The sequence below is a fragment of the Eurypyga helias genome, unplaced genomic scaffold (assembly GCF_000690775.1).
Source record: "Eurypyga helias isolate BGI_N326 unplaced genomic scaffold, ASM69077v1 scaffold8523, whole genome shotgun sequence".
Classification (NCBI taxonomy): Eukaryota; Metazoa; Chordata; class Aves; order Eurypygiformes; family Eurypygidae; genus Eurypyga; species Eurypyga helias.
This window is the reverse complement of record NW_010243106.1, coordinates 68355-79465: the sequence shown is the minus strand read 5'-3', so window position 1 is coordinate 79465 and position 11111 is coordinate 68355. Positions and strand designations below refer to the sequence as shown.

Below are 11111 nucleotides of genomic sequence, written 5' to 3'. Positions count from 1 at the left end.
AGTGTCCAAGGCCAGGCTGGATGAGGCTTGGAGCAACCTGGGCTATGGAAGGTGTCCCTGCCCAGGGGAGGAGGGTGGGACTGGATGATCTCTAAGGTCCTTTCCAACCCAAACCAGTCTGTGATTCTATGAATATGTCCCCAGGAAACTGGTGCATTTGGCCATTTTACTCAACTCTCAACTTCACACCTACACTATTAGAGCCCAGTTTGAATCTCTCTATAGGACCCATCATCAGATTCTTGATTTTAGTAAATATTCCCCATCAATAGGATGCATCTGAACCCTGAGTCAGCCAACTATGAATAACAACCAAGGGAAATCATGTAATTGCTCCAACAACTATTTGTTACTTTAAATACTTTACATCAACAGTCCTGTTCATTATCCTGGGTTGATCGGTGGTAAATTAAACATGCTGCAATATAGCCAAAAGCCTTTGTTTAGGAAAGGGTAAAAGGGAATGGCTGTCTGTCTACAGAAGCCAGCCCAATAGCTACTCTCCAAGTAAAATAAAACAAACAAATATTTAGATTGCGACTCCATGACTGTCTGCAGAGAAAGCCTGCACAGCAAACAATGCATTTCTTCTCATGCCAAAGACATCTTCTCTTAAGCAAAGAAAAAGTCAAAGAAAAAATGAGGCATAGAATTTATTTACTCAGAATTGTATACAGAAGTGACTTTAGTAGCACCATCCACATCTGAATGTTTCACAGGCTACACCTATCTGTACCCTCCAGACACAATCAAGCAAACTGCTTCCACTGATACTAGAAGAATAACCCTGCGGAAACTGGTGTTTGGAGATACTAGAACAATTACATGAAGCAGAGGAGTTGATTAGTGATTTATCTGCACAGTAACAATAGGTTCTTTCACATCAAAGTTTTAAAAAGTCTCCTATTGTCAAACAAATGCTCCTGAGATTATTCTGTATTCGTACAGTACTGGAAAGCTACTGTTACAGCAGCAACATGCAGACAGAAATTGTGCATGTGTTATTCAGTTGTCATTAAACAAGTATACAATATTTCTGTTTACTTCCCTGTGTCTTGCCAGTGGTTGATCGAGCCCTCCATCGGATCAGCACAGCACCCCTTCACGCTGGCCACATATATGGAGACAAGTCTCTTGGGTTCCCCCCCCTTCACTGATACCACGATTACCTACACAGCATCATAAACACACACCAAGCATTTGCTGGAATGAAAATAGTGATTGGTGCTGGAATTAATGATCATTAGTGTTTTGGGTTTGGTTTTTTTAACTGTTAACTGGCTCAAGCTCCTCAGAACTCATTCGGACAAAACCAGGTGCGAAGCAACGGTTGCAGAAATATCAGTTTACAAGCACAAAGCCCTATTTTCAAAGGGGAGAAGCCAGAAGAGCCGTGATAGGATGTCCTACACATTGGGCCCCAGGGAAGGAGCCAGCAATTTCTGAGAAGGTAGAGCAAACAGGGATGGTAAAGGCCAAGGGGACTGCAGGAAGTGCAAACAGCAAGAGGGGAAAAAGGAAACGGATACTTTGGCCACGGGAAAATCCCTCATTAGGTCTTCTCACCTCCTCCAGCCTGCCTTCTTTGTTGTTGGAAACAACCTCCATCCTCAGTGTCTGCGGGTTCACACTGACTTCAGAACTGCTCGAGGTTTTCTTTTCCCAACTGGTAACGGTTTATCGAGAGCCCTAAGACACCCCCAAACGCCAGTGATCTCCTCTTCAGGCTGCCTCGTTTTTGAGAGCATAAACAGTAGACGCTGAAATTAAATACTGCGGCACCAGTGACAAGTACTGACAGAACGTGCCTCAGCGCTGGAGCTACTCTTGACCCAATTACGGATGGATGAGAACAGTGGACTTGCCAATTATCTCGTAACAGAACCTGGAAAGAGAATTCCATTTCCTCACGGAAACCTTTTTCCTCTCGCTTTAGTGTAAAGCACTACTTTTGAAGTTACAGGGGCACATTTTTTTCTTCTTCTTGCCCGAAGGTCAACGGTCAAAGAACAAGCACGAAAATGACCCAACTTTGTACGGCAGCTGGAACATGGAAATCTTTGAGCTGGTTGAGGGCACGTGTCACATGCTGGGGAGAGAATGACATTCGCAGGAGAAAGGGAAAATATAAGGATACTACTGGCACCACAGCCCAACGGGCACTGGTTAAGACAATTTCCTAACCTTGCTATCTTATTTCGCAGAAGCAAACCAGACGTATTATTCTCTGTAATCAGAAGTCTCGCTTCAGAAAATTGTCAATTCAATAGCAAGGCTGTTTTTATCAAAACAGAAGATCTGTCACCCAAGGAGGTTTTTTGTCAACTAATGTATAAACTAAAATTATTTAGGGAGGTGGCAAATGAATGACCGACCAAACTGCAGCTTAAAAATTGTCTTAAAGAAAATCCTGATAATATTAAAAAAAACTAAATTAAATAAAAGTAGTGACTCAAAACTACCCTTTAAAAAATCCTGCATTATTAGCTACTATTTGAAGAATAACAATATTATGGCAGTTCACAGAAAACGTATAGGATTTAAAAGACTACAAGAACACAGCATGGTATAAAAGCCTTTGTACTGCTTTGACTTTTATTGACCTACATGTCAATTTACTCCTCCCCAAGCATTACAACCCTAGGTGAAAAAATCAAAGCAAGCCTCCTAGGAATGGATAAACCCAAGAGCTAAAGTGGAAGGCAATTGTTATCCAGAAATTCATCAGCAGTACGAGAGGTGATCCACTTAAATCAGGTTCCTTTCCTGGAAACATCTTAAACTTCCATTTCAAAGTAGCAGTAACATTATTTTATATTTTATTAAAATCTGGCAATGCACTGAAATATTAATTTTAATAGTTCTGATTAAAGCACTAAAAATGTATTAATATTAGGATAAAATCTAACCATTTAGTATATTATTTTTCACAGTAGCTTAAGACCTACATGATACTAGAGACCTTGGATATGAAATTAAAAAAATTCATCTTTTCAGTAATAGTAAATTGTTCTGCATTACTCATAGCTGCCTTTGCAATACAGAAAGAAACACGTATTCCTTTCTTAAAAGGATTTAAGAAAGAATAACAGCGAACACCTCTAATAACGGTGCTTTCACATCCCTCACCAAACACTGAGCAGATAGGTCCTTCAAACCAAGCTACTCGTATGCGATTGACACTAATTATTATTCAAATTTTCTTAAACACCCAGCAAATCTACTTTTCATTTAGTGAAGCAAAATGGCCTCTTCTCCTGTTTCATCGCACCTTCGCCGTAACATTAATCAGTCCTAATGTCAAACATGGTTCAAATTTAAAAGGTTTTTAAATTCTACGTCTACATGAAGTCATAGAATCATGCGATTTCTTTGTTAAGAGACTGCCAAATGTTTCATAAAGGACATTGGCCATCAGTCACATCAGATGCCCAAAATACGCACTTCAATAAACATATGCAAAGATTAATAAATTTTATTAAAAATACGTGCCATCATTCCGTAAGAAACACCAGTACTGCCTGTTGAGCTCACTGCAAAGACAAAAGTGAATTCCAACAAAAGGACCAGAGGAAAAAGGAAGAACGATTTATTTTGCAGAATGGACATAAACCGTGCCCTTGAAAGCTGATAGAGTCTTACTAGAATTTAAATAAACAACAGCTCTTACAGTCAAGGGCAACCGCATGTTCCTCCCTGATTTACATGTCGTTCTCATGGCAGCAATGTTCAAATGACTGTACAGGGATATTCAATCTACAAAGAAAAGCCCTGTAAAAAGGCCAAAGTTTGTGCTCCTCAGCGTTCAGATTTTCCTAATAGCTGCACTAATTTCCAGCTCTCTACACAGCACCTGTAGTAGCATTTATAACCCACTGCAGGGAGAGAGCACAACCAAAGTCTGAGCTCCAACCTTTGCCAACAATGACCCACAACAGCATGAGAGAGAGACTTACAAGGCACCTGCCAGACTCCTGAATTTCAGACAGTCCCTTCACCCTCGTCGTCAGTGCTATAAAGAGCAAGACAGCAATGGCAGTGAACGCTGTCGTGTAGACAGAGCAATTCCATACAACTCTGAAACGGTGCTTTTAACCTGCGAGCTACAGCTCTGCCTTCGTACGCAAACACGACATCAGGAAAGCAGGTGAGAGGACGGTACAACTTTGAAAAGGCACTCCCTAATCGTCATACATACGCATCCATCTTGGGCCAAAGCAAGAAACGCAGAGATAAAACCCAATCCCTTTAACAATTTAAGTCTTTGTTCACTTTTACAATACAGTGGGAAATAAAGGGCAAAGTTTAATTTTTCAGAAGGCACCTGAATATCCTCTTCCCAAGTGTTCTCACAAAACCATCTCTCGCTTTCCTTGGAAAACCATAATGGTGGAAATGGAGAAATAAGTCCTGGCTCTGCAATATATCCCTTGCCTACCCCATCCAGCCGCTTGTTTACAAACAGATGTACTCAAGCCAGATTGCGATAGAGTCCGAGTTGTCCAAAGGTAATAAAAAAGCAAATTTAAAACTTAAATATTCAGTTTCACTTAGCTACATTAGAGTTGCCAGTAAAAGACGCAGCCTACAGGAAAGTGAAAATGCCTCCATGTCAGCGTCTTACATCTCCTAGGGAAGGCGGTGGTGCGCGGAAAACAAGTCATTAAAAGATGCCTTACCAAAATGCCTAGTTTTGGTATAAAATAATCCATGCATGATAAGTAATTCTAATGCTGATTAGGAAAGATTATTTTCTGAATACTCTTTAAACTACACAATCACCTTAAATTTTTAAATATTGTCATGGCAGGCCTTTTTAACGTAGGCTCTTAGGAAAATACACCATGCCGTCCTTACAAAATATATTGAAAAAATGCAATAAGATGTTTTTTGAACTGAAAACTCATAAAGATCATTTTCCATGCTGACAGTGCGCATTTCATCCAGAAGTTTGAAGAGTCAAATGCTACCCCAGCTGGGGGTTATTCTGCCAAATGGCTTCCAACAGTGACCACAGAGATGGAGGATGGGAGGGGTACGTGTGTGTGTAGGAAAATAAACGTGATGGTAAGCAACCCCAAACCCACATCGTCTTATCAAATGCCCGACATACGTAGCCAAACACACAATGCAAATCTAGAATACAAAACTGAAACAAAAAGACATGAACAAAATGAAATAAAGCCATTTGTGAGTTACCTGCAGAGATTTAAAACAAAAAAAGCATGCGAACGAAGCAGATATAATTCATATGGATTTGCCCAGGAAGGAGAAAAGGAGGGGTGAGTGTGAGGGCTGGGGGAAGAGAGGAACAGATACCTTTTTTTTCTTAAACAAATCCATTATGAAAGAAAATGAGACAAGATTATAAATAGGCCAAGTTATAGCGCACCATGGGATTTTTAATCTGGCTACCTGTGGTTTTTGCAGTTAAAGCCCTATTCAGCAGTGGGAAGGGAGGGGGGAAGCGGAAAAAAAAAAAAAGAAAAAGAAAAAAGAAAACCAAAATCACGTTTATGTGCCAGTTTCGCAATTGCTCACACAGCGTGCATCACCAACAATGCTGGCAAACAGGAAACACTAATTATTAGCATTTTCTAATAAGCATACGCCTTTCAAACATTATTGATCATTACCTGTCCCTCTCGTTTCCTGCATTCTTGAATTTTACTCTCGTGCTCTGCCATGGTAGCGCGAAGCTGTTTTCCCAGTTTCTCGATTTCCCGTTCATGGTCTCGGACCAGGCAGTCCTTCTCTGCGTTGTGCTGCTGGAATAGGTGCGTCTTCTCCTGTTCATGCTCCAGCTTCAGCTCCACTATCTGATTGGACAGTGAGGAGTACAGTTCATCAATAGAACATCCTTGTCGTCATGACAACTCGTCTACAGCTTAATTTTCCCCTTAATTTCATCAAGTTAGCAATTTTGTTTTTACGTCACTATTACCTCACCTTTTAAAAAGCCACCGTTAGCATGACAGAATTCCTCCAGATGATTCCAACAATGGAGACAACCGAGCAAATCCAGCGCATCCTTAACCAATTTGTTGGTACAAATGTCGGAGCGTACAAGAAAAAAAAAATTGCATCGTCGCATTCGGTGTACGGTTCCCCCCCCCATATCCCGCTGCGGCTCAGCAGCAGGGCTGAGGATCCTAAATGGTTAATAGGCAGCCTGCTCTCCCCTTCACTTAAGCATACACACACAACCCCCCCACCCCAGCAATTTAATCTTTTAAAGATTTCTCTATGATTTCCAAAGCGAAAGCTCTTCGATATTCCTCGACGCTGTCGTACAGAGTTGCCTTTTTTTTTTAATAAAAAAAGAAAGAAAATTATAAAAAACAAAGCTCTATTATCCCGTTGTCAGCTACGCTATCCCAACATAAACAGATGTATGTGTTCCAGAAGGGCACCTGCTGTGCTGCAAGCCTGCACCATGATTTCATAAGAAGCCCTCTATTCTCAGGATCCTTTCCCAGTCCACACCACACTGGATGCGGTGACCTTGGCCAGTCTTAGCCTCTCCCCGCTAGACTGAATGGCAGCCCGAGACCAAGGGCCTGGTTGCCGCAGCTTTGATACTAATCCTCCCCGCCTGCGCACAATGGCACCCTACCTGGCCTGCACACTGGAGCAGCCAGCCTGCCTTTGAAGCAGGTGATGAATAGGGACGGCAGGAAGCCGCTTCCCCACTGAACTCCGGGCCACACAGCTGCTAAGAACAGTCACTTAGATTTTTCTTCAGTTTTGGTGGATTTCGGAGAGGGGGGAAAAAGGGAAAAAAAAAAAATCTCTTATCATGAATACGGTGGGTTATTTTCAGCGTGAGAAAAAAAAAAAACCCTCCGAACGGGAGGAGCCGGCTGTGTGCGCTAAGCGCCCCGGCACCTTATCTTAAAGCTGTAGCATTCAATTCTGGAATAATATTAGCTGTTTGCGTAGCTTTCACGTTTAAAATATGAAGAAAAATATGAAAAAAAAAGAAGAAAACCAGTATTTTCTCAAACCACGGATCAGCGTATTCCAGGTTTAAAAGTAAAATACGTCACCCGTGCTGCCGCCGGGAGCATCCTTCCAAAAATGGAGCATGGAGAACAGACGCAATATTCTACGGTTTAACATCTCTACATTATTTAATAATCCTAAAGAGCTCACTAACAGACATCTGAAGCCCCTGAAGGAGTTCACCCCCCAGGAGGCATACATCATTGGTACGGGGCCTGGGAGCCTTACGCAAAGTTCCTGGAGTCAGGCTTTTGCCCAAGGTTTGTGCACAAAACTGGTCTCAGATCCTAGCACTGTCCTTAGTGTGCCCTAGTGTAAGAATTCTTGCTCCCTAAAATAATTGTAAAGGCACTGCCTAACTTATGGGAAAAAATGTTTAGTGGTTTTTCATAAATCAGACCTGATTAAAGAGAGCGTGTCAACAAGAGAGGTCTTTTTATTCAATTATTTTCTTTTCTTAATTACTGGATTTTCAGATGGGCGTGCCACGTAAGGTCTGGTGTAAGACAGTTTTCTCGTGAAAACCTAAAGAACTGAAGTTTCCCATTCTTTAAACTGAAGAAAGCCAGGGCAGCAGGCAGGGAACATGTGCCCAAAGGGGGCGAGGGAGGGATCCTGCTTCTTCAACCAGTTACACGTGTACGGCGCCACTTCGCCCAACCAAGGCAGTTACAGGTTCATTGAGCCATCTCTGCACTCGCAGCATTTTGATCATGGGCACAATACGGTTTGGGATTTAAAAGGTGGAAAGAGCTAAAAGGAACTGGTTCTTCTGCGTGGAGGAGGGGCATCCCCCCAGTCTGCTGCGTGGGAAGAGAAAGGATGGCAGTGGGAGGGAGGTGTTTCATAAAAGCCAAATCTCTTGAAGAAAAACCCTCACCACTTAAAGCAAAGTATTCCCCATGATGGCTTTGTTTTGCTATTTAGAGATTTATGGCAGGGAGCAGAGGTGGAGAGACAAGAGAGGAGAGAAAGGATGGAGATGAGAGAATCTTCTTCCCTAAAGTTCAAAGGCCTAGGAAACCCCTCTTCCCTAATGAATATTAGCAAGTACCCACATTCGTACCCGACAAAACGTGCGTTCCTGTACAAACAGCGTGAAGTGACCGAGTCGCTGTTTGACTGCACGGGTGAACACCCCCCGAACCTCCTTCTCCTCAGCACTGCTGCCAAGCACTACAGTGTCTCTTCCACTCATCCCTCTCTCATTCCTGTATTATTGTTGGGTTTTTTTTAAAAAGGAAAATAAAAAATTAATGTATACCAACCAAAGAACCCCATGCTGGTTTTCAGCAACAACAGGACTTCTTCATCCCAGGACGCTGCATGAAAACTATATTAATTCGTCATAAACCAGTATGGATTCTGACTCCTCTTGGAGGCAGAGAGCACCTTTATGAACGATATAAGAAAAACACCTCCTTTAAAAACCGTTGAGTCTTCCTGACCCCAGGCACTCGGTCAGATTACATTAAATTGTCTGCTCAAATCCAGCGCAGGCGTGTGCAGCAGACCGAGTTTGAGGTGCTGTACACTTCAGACAGCCACACAACACCGTGCTCACGATGGGAACGAGGGGTGACGCTGAAGAGAAACAGCCACTGAACAACAGTGCGCACCCTATTACCACGATCGGGCCGCATTCATCCTGGCTGAGATGCTCCCTCATCCTGCCCTCCCAGAGATGAAAACCTCTTACTCCCTTCTTTGCTCCCGCCTCCAGCCACGGCCTGGACACCAACACAAGCAGCGCTGTCTGACCCCATATAGGTGTTCTTACCGTGAAACACTGTTAGTGCCCTGTAACACAAGTACTGTAAAGTAATTCTGATCTCGTCTTATGGGAATTCTTCATTTTTAATTCTTTCCGCACTGGTGTGATAGATCCATATTCAAGGCAACAGCCCCCAGCTGTTTTATTAAGCCACCACCAGAACTACACTGTTTATTTTTAAATTTCTGGGTTTAAGTGAAATTTTACAATACTTCCTTACTCTTGCAGAGAAAAGAATTTTAAAGAGCGCACCAAATTCCTAACAAAAAGCTAAAAAGAAAAAGATCAACCCAAGAAGCGTGACAGGCTCTCGCTGTTCGCAAACAGAGGCAAAGCCTGGCAGCGCAGTTGGCGCCCACGCTCCGCAGGACGCCGGCCACCACGGCTGCTGGCGAGCGACGGCCTCGTAGCGCAGGCAGGCCCACGGCACCCAAAGCGGGAGGTGCTTTAGGACCACCTGCTAAAACGAAAGACAGTCTAAGAAAGACCTGAAGCGGTATCACGAGCTGGTTCAGCTTGCACATCTGAAGAAGGACGCCCTACAGCAAACAGCCTGCTGACTGCAGAAGGTATTTCCAGAGGCCAAATCAATGGAATACAATCAGCACCAGCAAACACCTTTTTAAAGCCCCCGACGCAGACAAGACCATCTACTATCCAGTTTTGCTTTTACATCACACGCTAAGTTTAGGCTTTTCAATTTTAGAACAATTTCGACTTGTTCTCAAGAACAAGCATGCCTTTGAAATCCTTTTCATAGTCCCCAAAGGAGGGAAAGGAAATTAGTTAGCTCACTACCTCTTTGAAAAATGTAGCTGCTACAATAAATATTTGACACCAAAGTATGAAAATTCATGTAAATTTATGTCCACAATTCCAGAAATATTGTAAGTAACACCTATATAAAATACAGTTTTGCTCGGCAGGATGATTTTATTAGCGCTATTTTGGCACAACTCAACTTCTGAGGGCTGGTGAAGCCACCAGCAAGTTACACGTCCCGGCAAAGCACTGAACGAAACTCACTCATGCAGCACAAATACGGCTCGTCTCTTTTTCAACAGTTCTCTTCCACAAGCGTGTAAGACAGGTTGTTCATCAGGTGTCTTCATTATCACTGCTCTGCTCAAGACCAGGCCTAACCTCTGCCCAGCACAGCAACAGCAGGTGATCTATCCCCAACCAACCACTCTGGTAAAATCTAGCGTTTTCTGTCTCCTAAGCCTATAAACAAACGTGCGTGTTTCACGAGGGTATGGGGATTACCCATCTCTGCAAATACACTGCTTCTACAAGTAATCTGATACCACAGGCTGCAGGATCCAGTATTAATCACGTTGGGCTCTGGCTTAGCCTAGGTTTGGGCAGAAAAGAAGAATCTTCACTGCAAGGCAAGGGACCAGAACTACTGTGCAGCAGATAAATTAAATGGATTTTAAAAGTACACATCTTTTTTTGAAATTTTACTATAATTTGGAACGCAAACTCCCAAGATAAAAGGGCTGTAATGAGCTGAGGGCAAATGGGACGGTGAAAAACACATCAGTGCAGAAGCACATATTAGCGCAGAAGTGGCAAACACACAGAGGGTAACGTACATGCATAGCAAACGCATTTTACTTTCTATCTCATTGCAGGCTGCAAGAACTCAATTGGCATGACTGTGTTTCCTGTTATACGTCACCTCATAATCAGCCACTAATAACTCTATCTCAACTGCAAACAAAGACTTGCAAGAAATTCTCTAGAAGAGACAAGCTGGTCTATCAGCCAAACTGCGGTTTGATTTATCCTCCCTGCTACACCAGCACACCTGAGTGCTCTCACCGTGTACCTAACATGATATACCCGATCCGTACATTTTTACTTACAACGGCCACCCAGAATTTCACCATTTTTAACGTATGGGCAGCAGCACAAGCCTCGCCTCAATCCTCCTCTCTTCCCAGTTCTCCCGCCATGAGTAAATATTTTTAAATCACCGACCTACTGGCAAGGAAGTGGTAGGCCTGTGCCTGCACCCCACTTTGGTGATGACCGTCCGGAGGTCCCGCTCCCCTCCCCAGCCCTGCCCCGGTAAACCAACGCAGCCTGCCCACAGCAGTGCTGCTCGCAGACTGACGGACCCCGAGTCGCTGCGAGCGCCCGTCTGCAGCGGGCTCTTCACAGAATTTACTGTACAGAGCCTTTGTTTGGGATTCAGAGTTTATCCAAGGGCCTGCTTTGAACACTGGGAACCGACTTCACAGGCGCACACAGCCTGACTTGCTATTTACTGCAGGCACCAATTTATGATCTCCCCCATCCCTCCTCCCCCCAAGTTGATTCTGTT

At 43.3% G+C, this 11111-nt stretch overlaps 1 protein-coding gene across 1 annotated transcript in view; it reads right to left on the bottom strand.

The window, feature by feature from the left end:
- The window catches only part of CEP112 (centrosomal protein 112kDa), a gene marked incomplete at its 3' end in the record, with an annotated part of 144788 nt that overhangs the window by 65823 nt on the left and 67854 nt on the right, over positions 1–11111 (bottom strand). The window contains exon 19 of the mRNA XM_010149287.1: positions 5637–5819. Coding sequence (XP_010147589.1) covers positions 5637–5819 — 183 coding nt within the window. The remainder of the gene's footprint in view (positions 1–5636; positions 5820–11111) is intronic.